General features: G+C 32.4%; 1 protein-coding gene across 1 annotated transcript; it reads left to right on the forward strand.

Annotated features, from left to right (window-relative positions):
* The first annotated feature begins 12988 nt into the window (after positions 1–12988).
* Positions 12989–17158, forward strand: LOC142633574 (26S proteasome non-ATPase regulatory subunit 8 homolog A-like). Its single transcript, XM_075807817.1, has 6 exons — positions 12989–13195; positions 13748–13826; positions 14844–14946; positions 15481–15744; positions 16041–16152; positions 16654–17158. The coding sequence occupies exons 1-6, from the start codon at positions 13091–13093 to the stop codon at positions 16792–16794; spliced, it is 804 nt and encodes a 267-aa protein (XP_075663932.1). The 5' UTR covers positions 12989–13090; the 3' UTR covers positions 16795–17158.
* Positions 17159–17950: the final 792 nt, after the last annotated feature.

Here is a 17950-nt window from a genome sequence, read left to right on the forward strand (position 1 = left end):
TAAAAATAAATTAGGTCCTCTGTTGCATGTGGCACCACCACGGCTATTGTTGTCACCAAATTTAGTATCAGAACGTGCAAGTGGGAGATAAAGTTTGGTATCAAAGAGTCTGAAGGCGGTGATTTGGGCGAAAAGGAGGAGGGGTATTGAGAATGGAATGAGCATCAACTCAGTGAAGGGTTGTGGATATCCATAGGTAAACAAACTGGGTAATAATTAGGTATAGATACTAATTGGGTAAGGTAATTAGATATCTATGGATAAATTAATTGGGTTGGGTATGGGCATACCATGCCCACGGCCATCCCTAGTTGTGGTGACATGACCATGGCTATTACTTATTGCAGCAGAGAAAGAGCTCAATGGATTGTAGAGGTCTTGAGAGATAGAGAGGTGAAAAGAGACTAAGAATAAATAAAAACCGCCAAGTAATACATACGCACCTAAACACCAAGATTGAGTTGAGAGGCAACCATAACAGAATGTCAATGAGCTAGGTGTGGCCTGGAAGGTCCATTATATGGTCATGCATGGTGTGGTGATGGTAATTTTGAAAATGGGTAGGGTTGGGGTTGGCGTTGATTCTCTTATTCTTATTTTCTTTTTCTTTGTGGATTTTCTGATTCTCCTTGAGAGACGAGATTGATGGTAATATATGGGAAGAAAAATTCCATCTTTTGGATGTGGAAATGGAACACACACAGATGATATTATTACAAAACTCCACTTTGTTCACTACAAAAAAACAAGGTCTATATTGTGTTAAAAAACAAGGTCTATATTAATGGAGAAAATTCGCATTTGCTCCTTTCGCCAAAAATTTTCAGCAAAATGCCTCATATCTGAAATTAATTAGGGAAATGCTCCTGTTTTGAAACTCAATTTTTGGAAAATCGAGTTACAGCAAACTGAAAAATTAAAAAAAATTAAAAAAAAACTTCTGGAACTCGAGTTCCATGTAAAGTACTTGAGTTTCATGAACTTGAGTACCATGTGAAGTACTCGAGTTCATGAAACTCGAGTTCCTTGAAAAAATTCAAGTGGAATTCGAGTTCCATGAACTCGAGTACTTTACATGGTACTCGAGTTCATGGAATTCGAGTTCCAAAAAAAAAAAAATACTTAAGTTCACGTTCGCTATAACTCGATGTTTCAAAAATCAAGTTTTACATTTGGAACTTGATTTTTAGAAAATCAAGTTTCAAAATAGGAGCATTTCCCTAATTAGTTTCAAACATGGGACATTTTGTTGAAAAATTTGTGAGAAAGGAGTAAAAGCTCATTTTGGCCCGCGTTAAACCTATGGACCTATTGCTATAGTCAAAGAAAAATATTACACGGTTCATATTTCAGATATGCTTGTATTTATAAAAGCATTCTTTAATTGCTCTATCAGAAATCATGAATCCTTCAACATCAAAATCAATGGAAAAAATTGCGTTAAACATCAATTACTCCATGGTTTTTATATATATACAAAAACATTAAACAGGTGGTGAGCAAAACCTCCAAAATGCACATCTTCGAAACACCTGAAAACACCCACCCAAAGCAGAACAACCACAAACAAAAAGGGAATTGGGAGATAGAGAGGAAAACATGAAAAGTTCATAGTTCTTAAAATACTGACGTCATCTAAACATGGTCCGACTAATTTGACATTTTCCTCGAAATGGAATAGATTTGAAAAAAAAAAAAAATTGCTGATGAAAATTTGTTTGCTTCTTAATGATATACAGTATGGGTGCAAGAATATTGTTAATAAGTCGGACCTAATTGCAAAGTTAAAGGTGTAATATCCTGAATGTTTGAATAATTAAAGCAATTGGATCTTGCTTGACACCACTACATCCTTGAGATAAAGAAGGTTGTCAATGTCAAATAGATGCATTTTCCTGTAGCGACACTAATTGCATTAAAAAGAGAACTTTTTTTTTTTTGGCCCTTCTTTTTATTTTCATTTCCCTATTTTTCTTTGTAGAGATGGGGATTTAAACCCTTAGCCCTTAACACCAAAAGACACTCAATCCTAAACCCTAAACCTCAATGCTAATCTTGAGGATCGGACTCTAAACCTAAACCCTTTCCGTTGTAGAGAGTAAGGATTTATAAAGGGCTTTTATTTATTATTTATTTATATATAAAGATTTAGACTGTTACTTTAGAAATATTTTTTATTTTCATGAAATACTTTGCTAATTCAAAGTTTTGATTTTACATATAACCTAAATAAACTAAGTCATGATCATCCCTTCCAAAAAAAAACAAAAACAAATTAAAACTCATTGTCCAACATGCCTTTTAAAATAAAACCCTAAACCTCTCTCTCTCTCTCTCTCTCTCTCTCTCTCTCTCTCTCTATATATATATATATATATATATATAGTTTTCTTTTAAGAGAGTTTTAATATATGGCATTCGCTCTTGATGATAGCTATTTGTCATCAGACTAAGACACCAATTGGTTTTTGGTGTAGGCGATAATTAAACTCCAAATCTCTTATTTAACCATTAAAGATTCTACCGGTTGAGCTAATAGAAATTATACTAAGCTGATTAATATAGGAGCTATATAATATTTATTTATAAAAAAAAAGCAGCTTACAGTAAAAGGTAGGGTTTAAGGTCTGATTCTAGGATCAAATTGTAAAAATAAGGGAAGTAGAAGGAGAAATTATGAAAAGTGCCCTCCTAGTATCTTTATTTATGTAAGCATATATATATTATGTCAGTATAATAAGTTAAAAATATTGTAATTCCTGATTATTTGGGGGTTAATGGTTTGAGTTTTAGGTTATAGGATTTAGGGAATTTAACACATAGTTCCCTGAGGGTACTCAACAAAACCCTAGCAAAATGGGTGGTATATTCAACCAAACCCTGGCTAATTCAAATAATTCAATCCCACCATTTGATCTTTAATGTGACGAAAAAAGTTTACCTCCAAACCGAGTTGAAAAGTCTATTCATGTGTACTTTTAGTTACTTGACCTTTTTAATAGGTCATATAACTTATTTAAATAATAGATGTGAATACTTTTATAAATTATTACATAATGAGTTTGAAGAGGATCTTCTTAGTTAAAAAATAAAAAAAAAATAAAAAAAACTTATGGAGGGCCATTCCCTTCCTGCAATGTGTGCTATTATGGTTAGCTTGAACCAAACAATACAGGAGGCGAGAATCATGCTAATGAGTTTCAGGTGATGGCAAGTACCATGTGAAGAGGGGAAGGCTATAGTAAACTCTATAGATATAGAGAATCACATAGAATGGCTAAACATGCTAAAACAGTGGATAATGATAATGTGTTGGCTTGGATAGCATGACTGCATGAGTTCTACACTTTCTGCAACAGTTTGAAATTTTGACATTCCATGATTATGATTCAATAAAATCTAATTTCTCTTCCAATTTTTTTTCCCTCAAATCATGTGTCCTGGTTAGTACAAATTTTCCTAAAATGAAATAAATGGAATAAAATGGACAAGAAATCTTCCTAATACGGAAAGGCACTTAGGTTGTTGGTCATTGCGTAGAAATATTAATCGAAATTTGAAATACTAATCATCATTATCATAATTAATACCCAGCTCAGTTTAACAAGTGACTCAGATAAAATTTTCTCCCAAACTTGGAAATTTAATTGGAAAATTAGAAGTTATGAAAAATTGATTGGAATACTGAAAAAATGCATATACATTCCATGAATTTTTCCTAGCATGGGAAAGGCGTCTTAAAATATTAATGAGCCTTTAGCCAATTATGGTATTTGAATGTAAAAAGGAAATCTGATATGATATTGAGAAATTAAGGAGACCTAGTTTGTCAATCTCCCTCAAGCCCCTATATAAGTGACACAAAAGTACAATTACTCCAACCCACCTTGTGTAGCTCATAAAGAAGCACAATTTGTGCAGCCCCACTTTACATCCAACAAGAAGAAAAAAAAAAGATTATTGATAAACCATTCCTGAAAATCTTATTCTCATTTGTGGGTGGTCAGTGGCTTTGGAAGGTGTACTTTTACAAGGAGTTCTGCATCCATGGGTAACAAGCTTGAAGGTGGTTGTTCTTGGTATATCACCAAGAATCGACTTCAAAATATAATATATCCTCCAAATGTAGCTAACATATAGTCATTGGTCTCTAATGTTAACTTAACAATGATATGATATTCATAAAAGAGACCATGTATAAATAAGTACACATTCAAACTTTAATGTATATCTCAAATTGAAATAGAGTACTAACCACAATTGATAATAGATTATAAAATTAATTTTCAAGATTGTGAATTTCTTATATGTTTTTATACTTTGTAAAATGAGTTATCCAATAAGTCATTTATAATTTTATTTTATATTTTGGGATGTTGATATTGTGTAGAAATAAAACTTGTGTATTTGTTTTACTTATCTTTATGTTATTTTGTTTTAGATAGTAATATTAGGATTTGTATAATTTTAACATTATTGAATAAGTATTAATAAATTTAACTAAGTTCATTCTTGATAGAAGTGATAAATTCAAAGTAATGCATTTTACATTAAGTAATTTGTTGCATGACTTTCCAAATGACAAATATATGTTTTTTTTTTAAAAAAAAAAAAAAATTCTTGTGAAAAATACAGGTCAACCCGACCCAACCTGTAACCCAATTGACCCGAATTCGTTTTTAACTCATTTAAAATGACTTGTTTTGACCCGCAACCCGATTGACCCGACCCGCCCACTTTACCATGCCTAATGTCTAAAGGGAAAACAAGAATTATAAAGAATGGACGAATGAAAGTACTGCAAAATTATAAAAGGGCTTGTAAGGAGTAGGTGTTAGATTGTATTTCTATGGATAATGTTATTAATCTGCACAAATCTTATCCGAAATTCATCATGAGTATATGGGTCATTGTAATTAAAATCTTCATAGAATATCCTTAAAAAAAAAAACTTCATAGAATTTTGTACAAAGACAGGGAAAGATGCTTCCAAAGAGCAAAAAGCGAGTGCGGAGACTCTTTTGACACAATATTAAAAAGTTAGGGATTAAACTGACACATTTAAAACGTTAGAGACCAAATTGAAATATAGAGTAAAGGTCAGGGAGCATACACATAGTATAAAGTAATCACATTTTGTTGAAGTTACCGGAAATTCCTCACATAATTAACCACAAAAAGTATCACACAATAACGCAAATGATAAACTTGTATGTTTTTTTTATAAAAAAATATAATTCATATTTTAATAATATACTGCAAGGATGATATATTTTATTTACCTTTTATATTATTATCAAACCACACCAAATTCCTAATACCAGTCAACCGCTCGTTTATTTAAGTTGGATATAGATAGGCTATAAATTGCTTGTCATGTGTTGTGCTCTAATTATAACCTATCATGTATTTTTTTTTTCATTTTTACTTTTCTTATAGAATAAGCAAATTTTTTTTATAAAAAGCAGACAGACAACTTACCATATTTGATAAAGTATAAAGTGAAATACAAAGAATGAGAATTAATTTTTTTATTCCGTCAACATAACAACCTTGTTTAAGTTATGGTGGGTATCCATTCTCAAAAAAAAAAAAAAAAAGTTGTGGTGGGTCTCAATATAATCTTAATTCAATTAAAAAAAAAATTTTAAATTTTTTTATTATAAATGAACTGAAACTTAATTCATTTTGATTTTATAAATGGGCTGATAGCCTGATACCTCGATTTTTGAAAACACGATAGGGATTTTGTTGCGTGACTAGAAGAATTCTAACGAATTATGACCCAGCCTAATAAAAGCGGGTGGGACCATTATTTTGCCTCAGTTTATGGATTGTAGTTGAACAACAACCCAACTTGGGCCCAAATTTTTTTCCCTCAAAGCACGTGTCCTGGTTAGTACAAATTTCCTAAAATGAAATAAATGGAATAAAATGGACAAGAAACCTCCCTAATGAGGAAAGGCACTTACGTTGTCGGTCATTGCGTAGAAATATTAATCGAAATTTGAAATACTAATCATCATTATCATAATTCATACCCAGCTAAGTTTACCAAGTGACTCAGATAAAATTTTCTCTCAAACTTGGAAATTTAATTGGAAAATTAGAAGTTTTGAAAAATTGATTGAAATACTGAAAAAATGCATATACATTCCATAAATTTTTCGTAGCGTGGGAAAGGCGTCTTACAATATTAATGAGCCTTTAGCCAATTATGGTATCTGAATGTAAAAATGGAAATCTGATATGATATTGAGAATCATATCAGATTTCCTTTAGCCAATTATTGTCAATCTCCCTCAAGCCTATATAAGTAACACAATAGTACAATTACTCCAACCCACCTTTGTGTAGCTCATAAAGAAGTCCAATTTGTGCAGCCCCACTTTACATCCAGCAAGAAGAAGAAAAAAAAAAGATTATTGATAAACCATTCCTGAAAATCTTATTCACATTCATGGGTGGTCAGTGGCTTTGGAAGGTGTACTTTTACAAGGAGTTCTGCATCCATGGGTAACAAGCTTGAAGGTGGTTGTTCTTGGTATATCACAAAGAATCGACTTCAACATATAATAATACTCCAAATGTAGCTAACATATAGTCATTGGTCTCTAATGTTAGCTTAACAATGATATGATATTCATAAAAGAGACCATGTATAAATAAGTACACATTCAAACTTTAATGTATATCTCAAATTGAAATAGAGTACTAACCACAATTGATAATAGATTATAAAATTAATTTTCAAGATTGTGAATTTCTTATATGTTTTTATACTTTGTCAAGTGAGTTATCCAATAAGTCATTTGTAATTTTGTTTTATATTTTGGGATGTTGATATTGTGTAGAAATAAAATTTGTGTATTTGTTTTACTTATCTTTATGTTATTTTGTTTTAGATAGTAATGTTAGGATTTGTATAATTTTAACATTATTGAATAAGTATTAATAAATTTAACTGAGTTCATTCTTGATAGAAGTGGTGAATTCAAAGTAATGCATTTTACATAAAGTAATTTGTTGCATGACTTTCCAAATGGCAAATACATGCTGTTTTCTTTATTAAAAAAAAAAAATTCATGTGAAAAATACGGGTCAACCCGACCCAACCTGTAACCCAATTGACTAGAACTCGTTTTTAACTCGGTTAAATTGACCCGTTTTGACCCGCAACCCGATTGACCCGACCAGCCCGTTTTACCATGCCTAATGTCTACAGGGAAAATTTGTAACCAAAATCCCTAATCAAAAGCACAATCTCAATTTTGTCATAGAGCTGCACGACTTTAATCATGATCTTCTTCCAAAATCCTCAGCCTGTACAATTCCAACCAATTCCAAGTACCCAAAACCACAAACTCTGATGATTGAACCATTTTGAAGTTCTCCTTGTTGGGAAACAAGAATTATAAAGAATGGACGAATGAAAGTACTGCAAAAATTATAAAAGGGCTTGTAGGGAGTGAGTGACAGATTGTATTTCTGTGGATAATGTTATTAATCTGCGCAAATCTTATCCGAAATTCATCATGAGTATATGGGTCATTGTAATTAAAAGCTTCATAGAATATCCCTAAAAAAAAAAAAAAACTTCATAGAATTTTGTACAAAGATAGGGAAAGATGCTTCCAAAGAGCAAAAAACGAGTGTGGAGACTATTTTGACACAATATTAAAAAGTTAGGGATTAAACTGACACATTTAAAACGTTAGATACCAAATTGAAATATAGAGTAAAGGTTAGGAGCATACACATAGCATAAAGTAATCACATTTTGTTGAAGTTACCGGAAATTCCTCACATAATTAACCACAAAAAGTAAGTATCACACAATAAAGAAAATGATAAACTTGTATGTTTTTTTATAAAAAAAATATAATTCATATTTTAATAATATACTGCAAGGATGATATATTTAATTTACCTTTTATATTATTATCAAACCACACCTAATTCCTAATACCAGTCAACCGCTCGTTTATTTAAGTTGGATATAGATAGGCTATAAATTGCTTGTCATGTGTTGAGCTCTAATTATAACCTATCATGTATTTTTTTTTTTTTTCATTTTTACTTTTCTTATAGAATAAGCAAAATTAAAAAAAAAAAAAAAAAGCAAACAGACAACTTACCATATTTGATAAAGTATAAAGTGAAATACAAAGAATGAGAATTAATTTTTTTATTCCGTCAACATAACAACCTTGTTTAAGTTATGGTGGGTATCCATTCTCAAAAAAAAAAAAAGTTGTGGTGGGTCTCAATATAATCTTAATTCAATTTTAAATTTTTTTTAAAATTTTTTTATTATAAATGAACTGAAACTTAATTCATTTTGATTTTATAAATGGGCTGATAGCCTGATACCTCGATTTTTGAAAACACGATAGGGATTTTGTTGCGTGACTAGAAGAATTCTAACGAATTATGACCCAGCCTAATAAAAGCGGGTGGGACCATTATTTTGCCTCAGTTTTCAGATTGTAGCTGAACAACAACCCAACCCGGGCCCAAATTTTTTTCCCTCAAAGCACGTGTCCTGGTTAGTACAAATTTTCCTAAAATGAAATAAATGGAATAAAATGGACAAGAAACCTCCCAAATGAGGAAAGGCACTTACGTTGTTGGTCATTGCGTAGAAATATTAATCGAAATTTGAAATACTAATCATCATTATCATAATTAATACCCAGCTAAGTTTACCAAGTGACTCGGATAAAATTTTCTCTCAAACTTGGAAATTTAATTGGAAAATTAGAAGTTTTGAAAAATTGATTGGAATTCTGAAAAAATGCATATACATTCCATGAATTTTTTGTAGCGTGGGAAATGCGTGTTACAATATTAATGAGCCTTTAGCCAATTATGGTATTTGAATGTAAAAATGGAAATCTGATATGATATTGAGAATCATATCAGATTTCCTTTTTACATTCAGATTTCCTTTAGCCAATTATTGTCAATCTCCCTCAAGCCTATATAAGTAACACAATAGTACAATTACTCCAACCCACCTTTGTGTAGCTCATAAAGAAGTCCAATTTGTGCAGCCCCACTTTACATCCAACAAGAAGAAAAAAAAGAAAAAGATTATTGATAAACCATTCCTGAAAATCTTATTCACATTTATGGGTGGTCAGTGGCTTTGGAAGGTGTACTTTTACAAGGAGTTTTGCATCCATGGGTAACAAGCTTGAAGGTGGTTGTTCTTGGTATATCACAAAGAATCAACTTCAACATATAATAATACTCCAAATGTAGCTAACATATAGCCATTGGTCTCTAGTGTTAGCTTAACAATGACATAATATTCATAAAAGAGACCATGTATAAATAAGTGCACAATCAAACTTTAATGTATATCTCAAATTGAAATAGAGTACTAACCACAATTGATAATAGATTATAAAATTAATTTTCAAGATTGTGAATTTCTTATATGATTTTATACTTTGTCAAGTGAGTTATCCAATAAGTTATTTGTAATTTTGTTTTATATTTTGGAATGTTGATATTGTGTAGAAATAAAACTTGTGTATTTGTTTTACTTATCTTTATGTTATTTTGTTTTAGATAGTAATGTTAGGATTTGTATAATTTTAACATTATTGAATAAGTATTAATAAATTTAACTGAGTTCATTCTTGATAGAAGTGGTGAATTCAAAGTAATGCATTTTACATAAAGTAATTTGTTGCATGACTTTCAAAATGGCAAATACATGCTGTTTTCTTTATTAAAAAAAAAAAATTCATGTGAAAAATACGGGTCAACCCGACCCAACTTGTAACCCAATTGACTAGAACTCGTTTTTAACTCATTTAAATTGACTCGTTTTGACCCGCAACCCGATTGACCCAACCAGCCTGTTTTACCATGCCTAATGTCTACAGGGAAAATTTGTAACCAAAATCCCTAATCAAAAGCACAATCTCAATTTTGTCATAGAGCTGCACGACTTTAATCATGATCTTCTTCCAAAATCCTCAGCCTGTACAATTCCAACCAATTCCAAGTACCCAAAACCACAAACTCTGATGATTGAACCATTTTGAAGTTCTCCTTGTTGGGAAACAAGAATTATAAAGAATGGACGAATGAAAGTACTGCAAAAATTATAAAAGGGCTTGTAGGGAGTGAGTGACAGATTGTATTTCTGTGGATAATGTTATTAATTTGCACAAATCTTATCCGAAATTCATCATGAGTATATGGGTCATTGTAATTAAAAGCTTCATAGAATATCCTTAAAAAAAATAACTTCATAGAATTTTGTACAAAGACAGGGAAAGATGCTTCCAAAGAGCAAAAAGCGAGTGCGGAGACTATTTTGACACAATATTAAAAAGTTAGGGATTAAACTGACACATTTAAAACGTTAGAGACCAAATTGAAATATAGAATAAAGGTTAGAGAGCATACACATAGCACAAAGTAATCACATTTTGTTGAAGTTACTGGAAATTCCTCACATAATTAACCACAAAAAGTAAGTATCACACAATAAAAAAAATGATAAACTTGTATGTTTTTTTTATAAAAAAATATAATTCATATTTTAATAATATACTGCAAGGATGATATATTTAATTTACCTTTTATATTATTATCAAACCACACCTAATTCCTAATACCAGTCAACTACTCGTTTATTTAACTTGGATATAGATAGGCTATAAATTGCTTGTCATGTGTTGAGCTCTAATTATAACCTATCATGTAATTTTTTTTTTTTTACTTTTCTTATAGAATAAGCAAAATTAAAAAAAAAAAAGCAGATAGACAACTTACCATATTTGATAAAGTATAAAGCGAAATACAAAGAACGAGAATTAATTTTTATATTCCGTCAACATAACAACCTTGTTTAAGTTATGGTGGGTGTAAGTGCACAATTGCACCTGGACCCAAGAATAGTTATGGGCTCAGGCCCAATGAGCCTTAAACAATAAAAATTTGTAGAGAGTGGGCTTGAAACCCAGGTTAGAAGTGAGTGAAGATTAAATGACAAACTAAAGATTGCCAGTATTTGGAAACAGCAAGGAGTAATGCAAATAGGTCTCCTCGGACGTAAGCCGAGAGCTGTTCTTATATTATCTCTCTCTCTTTGTCTTTTTTTCTTGTTAGGTTACAAAAAGTTCCCCTTCTTTCTGTTCTAGGTCCTCCCTTAAATACTCTTCTTTTTAATACTTTCTACACGTGTTGCCCCAACTGCTCCCTTAGCCTAGATATTTCTTTTCTTAGTGCCTTTGAACAGTAACTAGAAGTTTCCCTTCCACTGTTCAAGTGTCACCTCCCCATTAATGCGGCCAGGGTGGTAGGTGCAGGGTCTTTAATGTGGAGGTAGCAGCCTTTATCTTTGACATTTCTTCAACACCGGTGCTTCTGGGGCATTCTAGGGTTTCTCCCTTTTAACCATTGGCCTTAACTGTGCCATCCCCTAACCTTTACTATGAAATCCCGAGTTCTTCGGTGCTCACCCGAGGGTAAGTTCACCCTCGGCTGGGTCCTCGGATCCTCGGCGCATGGGCCGACCCATAGTATTAACAACTTCTAAACCCAGGGTCAGGTCGGCCCTCCTTAACACGGCCCAAAAGGCCCATGTTCCCATCAGGATCTTTTTACCCCCCACAGTGGGTATCCATTCTCAAAAAAAAAAAAAAGTTGTTGTGGGTCTCAATATAATCTTAATTCAATTTTAAATTTTTTTATTATAAATGAACTGAAACTTAATTCATTTTGATTTTATAACTGGGCTGATAGCCTGATACCTCGATTTCTGAAAACACGATAGGGATTTTGTTGCGTGATTAGAAGAATTCTAACGAATTACGACCCAGCCCAATGCAAGCGGGTGGGACCATTATTTTTTAGCTCAGTTTTCGGATTGTAGCTGAACAACAACCCAACCCGGGCCCAAATTGTTTTCCCTCAAAGCACGTGTCCTGGTTAGTACAAATTTCCTAAAATGAAATAAATGGAATAAAATGGACAAGAAACCTCCCTAATGAGGAAAGGCAGTTACGTTGTTGGTCATTGCGTAGAAATATTAATCGAAATTTGAAATACTAATCATCATTATCATAATTAATACCCAGCTAAGTTTACCAAGTGATTCGGATAAAATTTTCTCTCAAACTTGGAAATTTAATTGGAAAATTAGAAGTTTTGAAAAATTGATTGGAATATTAAAAAAATGCATATACATTCCATGAATTTTTCGTAGCGTGGGAAAGGCGTCTTACAATATTAATGAGCCTTTAGCCAATAATGGTATTTGAATGTAAAATTGGAAATCTGATATGATATTGAGAATCATATCAGATTTCCTTTAGCCAATTTATTGCCAATCTCCCTCAAGCCTATATAAGTAACACAATAGTACAATTACTCCAACCCACCTTTGTGTAGCTCACAAAGAGGTCCAATTTGTGCAGCCCTACTTTACATCCACCTTTATATATTTTTTTTTCATTTTTACTTTTCTTATAGAATAAGCAAAATTAAAAAAAAAAGAAAAAGCAGATAGACAACTTACCATATTTGATAAAGTATAAAGCGAAATACAAAGAACGAGAATTAATTTTTATATTCCGTCAACATAACAACCTTGTTTAAGTTATAGTGGGTTTCCATTCTCAAAAAAAAAAAAAAAGTTGAGGTGGGTCTCAATATAATTTTAATTCAATTTTAATTAATTTTTTATTATAAATGAACTGAAACTTAATTCATTTTTGATTTTATAAATGGACTGATAGCCTGATACCTCGATTTGTGAAAACATGATAGGGATTTTTGTTGCGTGGGTAGAAGAATTCTAACGAATTACGACCCAGCCCAATACAAGCGGGTGGGAACCATTATTTTGCCTTAGTTTCCGGATTGTAGCTGAACAACAACCCAACCTGGGCCCAAATTGTTTTTGCTCTTTTTTTGTTTAAAACATAGTAAATAGTAAATAGGAAATTCTGTCTTCAGAACCAAGCAAACCCAAATAACATCAAAAAAAAAAATAAATAAAAAAATTCAGAGATACGAAGTCAGAGAGAGAGAGAGAGAGTCACACTCACACAACACAACAGCAATGGATCCGAAGCTCACAGAGGTCTCTCAGCTCTTCCAGCGCTTCAAAGCCGCCTTCTTAAGGAGTGACTTCGATACCTGCACCACTTTCCTCTCACAGCTCAAGGTTTAATTTCCCATGCATTAATTCTCTATTTTTTTTTTTTTAAATTCTATACATTACGGATTTTTGTGTGTGTTTTGGGTATAAAGGATAGTGATTGATAATGGGTTTCTGTTAAATCTGTGTAAAAAATTGTTAATGCCAAGATTTGGTGTTTTGTGATTTAGTATGGGTTTTTGCTTTAGGGAGGAAATATCTTTTGGCACTTTGCTTTGATATTGTATGAATTGGTGTTGTGTCTGAGTTTGTGTTTTGTTTATATTTAACTATGGATTAGTAAATTGAGTATATGGGATTTTGTATGGATTTATGTTTTCTAGAGTGGAGTTTTAGGCACTGAGTAATTGTGTTGTGAATTGCGAAATCATAATTAGTGCTGTGGCAACTTGGATTAGGTGTGGGTTTTTGTGTTATTGGTAGAGTGCTAGATGGGAGTGCTACTAGGCCTTAGTTTTGAGCCTGTGGAAAGCTGTTTTGGATGTGAATTATGATGAGCGAATGCATTGAGCTGAAGGCCATAATTTTGAGTCATATTGCTGTTCTCTGTTTTTTCAGGTCTCACTGACACAATTCAGAAGCCTGCCACCATTGTTCGAAGACTCACCCAACGCAATCCGTGAATTAAACTTAGCAAGTAACGTTCTTGGCGCAAAAAAATATTTTATGATTCTTTTGTTATTGGTGTTGCTGTTGTTTTCACTTACCTTTAGATTTTAGCGATACAAGCGTTTCTAGTTACTCAATCATTAAAATATGTTTCCACTTCAATTTTTGGTGTTGCATGAAAAAATTTGGTCCACAATGGGTTTGAGCATATGTTACAGTTTAAAAAGTATTAGAATTCATGTTTATGTGGTCATTATCTTGATATCCTAGAGTAGGCATGAATTAGTAGCTCTTAATTCATTATAAGATGGACAAAGTTTGGTTGTAGCCTAAGGCTACAACCAACAATAAGAAGATGTGTGTTCAGTGTTCACTTAATAAGCAACACTTAAGTGATTGTATACAATAAAGTGAGTCATATGCAATGCACATGACAGGGACACATGTCATCTTCTTATTGTTCGTTTGTAGCCAAACTTTGTCCTTATAAGAAATTAAGAATACTCCAATAATGGGAAATCTTTTAGTCACCAGTGTAGTCAGTGGGGTTGAAAATGCGAGTTGTGAACCTCTTTCACATTCTTGCCATAGCTGATTTGATTTACCTATCATCTAGAACAGTTAATATTAACCATTATTTTTTTATAAGTTCAGAAGAGGAATTAGAACAGGTAATGTTAACAATGATGAAAAAGAGAACAATAATCAAATTTAGAGATAGAGAAAGCATAGATGTGTCTGATATATAAAATATTCAAGTTTGATATGTGAAATAGACCCTCAAGTGTGTTTTGATGTGTGGAAACATAATGTAATGACCATGAAATACACATTAGTGTAAATGATTTAAGTGAGAGTAAGTTCCATTGTTTTTCTGCCATGTCAAGACACCATACTATTGAAGCATTCTGTTCACTGTTAATTTAAACCTCAAATCATCTTGTATCTGAATGTATTAGATTGAAGGTTGTGTATAGTTAATGTAGTTGCTTTTAATTCTTCCTAAGCTATTTCCTCATGATATATTGCGTCTGAGAACTTTCAGGGGATATATATGAGCATGCCGTTGTTCTCAGTGTGAAGACAGAGGATCAAGATGCATTTGAGAGGGATTTCTTTCAGTTGAAGCCATATTACACGGATGTTGGGTAACATTGTGTTGCCTTCAGTTATTTATTAAGTTTTGATTTGTTTTTGGGAAAAAAATGAGTCTGGCACCCATTCCATGCTTGTGGAGCCAAGCCATATCCTTGATTAAAAGAAAAATTTATATATTTAAGTGCCATGTTCTTTTAATTAAATATTGATGTCTATCTCCAATCAATCAGATCCTCCTATACGTTAAACAAGGGTAAAATTTAGGTATAGTTCATTAGATGCATGAAATTTAATAGTACTTGGAATAGATAAAACAGTTTGTGCTTCATTTATCAATGTAACCATGTGTTTGAATTTAATTGGGAAAGTATAACACTTATGGAATTGTACCTAAGTTTTTCCTTTCAATGTGAGGTTACTAGAACATAGAATTAAATATGAAGCAATAAAAAAGTATCTGGATCAAACATGCTTGTTGCTGAATTTTTTCTTCTATTTACTCTTTCTGACTATTTTGGTAGTTTCATATATATTTTTTATTTTTTTGAGGATATGCTAATGAATTTACATTTCTTTTGGAGCAGCAACCGTCTTCCACCATCCCCTCAGGAGTATCCAATCTTAGGGCTCAACCTGTTGAGACTACTTGTTCAGAACCGAATTGCGGAATTCCATACAGAACTAGAACTTCTTTCCCCCACTGCTTTGGAGAATCCTTGCATTAAGCATGCGGTGGAGTTAGAGCAGTCCTTCATGGAAGGGGCTTACAACCGTGTGTTAAGTGCTCGACAGACAGTGCCACATGAGACTTATGTCTACTTCATGGATCTTCTGGCAAAGACAGTCAGGTAGTTGGTCAATTGCTATCTTTGGGAATACTTTAATGGGTAAAAATGAATTTGAAGTGATATGTGATAACTGATAACAAAATGTAAGAGCTAGTGAATAATTTATTATGGAGTATTTAGCTCTAAAGTATTACTTAAATTTAACTCTTTTGACTCCTTGGCTGATGTGATTAGTGGAAGTATTAAGCCTTTCCATCCTATTCCATCAGTTTTTAATTTGTATGTTCATATTTACTCTCTAAAAACATGTTTGATTCGGTGTTCTTATTAATTGATTTCTCTTCTGCCACTTTCAGAGATGAAATAGCTGGATGCAGTGAGAAGGCATATGATTATCTTTCAATCAATGATGCACGGGAAATGTTGTTGTTCTCTTCTGAACGAGAATTGTTGGAATATATCAAGGAGGTACTCATTATTGTCAAATGTTTATTTCTCTCTCTCTTTTATATTTAACAATTCCAAATTTCTGACCAACTTGGGAGCAAAATAATTGATCTCATGTTCCTACAATTATCTTGTTCTTGTTGAAAACCTTGAGGCTTGAGTTCTGTGAGAAGCCATATCCAAACTCTTGCCACCAGCCCTTTGTTTAAAGATGGGGAATGCTGCAACCCAAAGTGGAATATTAAGGAGTTGCCAATGGCTTGGGATGAATAGTGAATGAGGCCCTAGCTAGTTAAAGGGCTTCAATTGGATCCGGGATATCTGAAGTGGCAGATATGCCTCCAATGCCTCTAATGCTTGGTGGCTCTAGTTTTTTGAAATTTGGGTTAACTATAAAAAGGACTATTATATGTTCTATCATTTATGATTTTCACCATGATAGAATGGCACCCTACCCACCACCAACTAAATTTACCATTACATTTCAAGTTATGTTCCTTATAATCTTCCGCTTGAATGCAGGAGCATTCGGAGTGGGAGATCAAGAATAAGATTGTCTATTTCCAGAAGGCAAAAGAATCTGCACCTTGCAAAGAAATACCCTCTCTGCATTTGATTAACCAGACACTCAGTTATGCAAGAGAGTTGGAGCGGATTGTGTAAAAAAGAGCTTAACTGGCAATGGATATTTTGTCTGCTTTCAATTCCAGTACCCCAACAACTGATGCTGCTTTCAATTCCAGTACCCCAACAACTGATTCTGTTAAAATTACTATGAAAACCATTTTGGAACAAAGTGTGAGTCAATGGTATGAGTGAGACTGGCGGGGTGGTTGTGCATACCACGGTAAATGTTACAATGAAACTGTACTGCTTGCCGTTTACAGATTATGTCGTCGTTTACAATATTTCATTTTATTTATTTTACTGTTAGACTTATGAGTTACCCAATACATATGTGAAAGGGAAAGGAATTCGTTCTATAGTTTAAACACTCTTTTCATAATTATATTTTAGCTTCACAATATTTTTCTTCTTCTTCTTATTCCCCCCCCCCCCCCCCCAACTCTTTTTGGTTCTTGATTATATTTGATATGAGAAAAAGACAAACAGAGGGAGAGAAATAACGAGAGATAAAAAGAATGGGATGATGGTTAAAAGAAAAATAAAATTGGAAAAACTGAAATGGATCTGTGCCAGCAATTTTCCTCCCAAATTTGAAAAGAAAAGGGATCTATGCTTGTTATAATACTCTACCTCTTCTTGTTTACATCTTTTTTTATCCCTTGTTGGTAGACTTTTAAATTTATATATATATTTGCCCATATTGTTAGAATTAAGAACTACACAGGAAATATGGAATGGAATGGTATACAATGTTTTGTTTTGTTTTTTTCTTGATTATATAATATGTGATTTAAAAAAAGATGCAGAGAAATAAATAAAAAGATGAAAAAAAAAAAAAAAAAGAAGGAAAGGAAGGGTGGGATAAATTCATTTTTAGATTGAAGAGAAATAATAGAGGGAAAACATTTTTTAAAAAGGATTTTTTCCCTTGCATGCCATATACTAAGAAGAGAGGAAAAATCCAAAAAAAAAAAAAAAAAAACTCCATAGATTTATTATTATAGAGTCATGCTAATGAGTGCTCTAAGGACATTAGTTAATAATTAATTTTAGGAAAGTTTGACATTACTTTTGTGGAAAATGAAAAAAGCTGTCAAAACATTAATTGTTTTTTTTTTTTTTTCATAAAAACTTTTTTTAAATGAATTATTAATCAATGCCCTAAAGGCATTCGTTAGCATTTTCTACCTAT

Source organism: Castanea sativa, chromosome 5, assembly GCF_040712315.1.
Source record: "Castanea sativa cultivar Marrone di Chiusa Pesio chromosome 5, ASM4071231v1".
Lineage (NCBI taxonomy): Eukaryota > Viridiplantae > Streptophyta > Magnoliopsida > Fagales > Fagaceae > Castanea > Castanea sativa.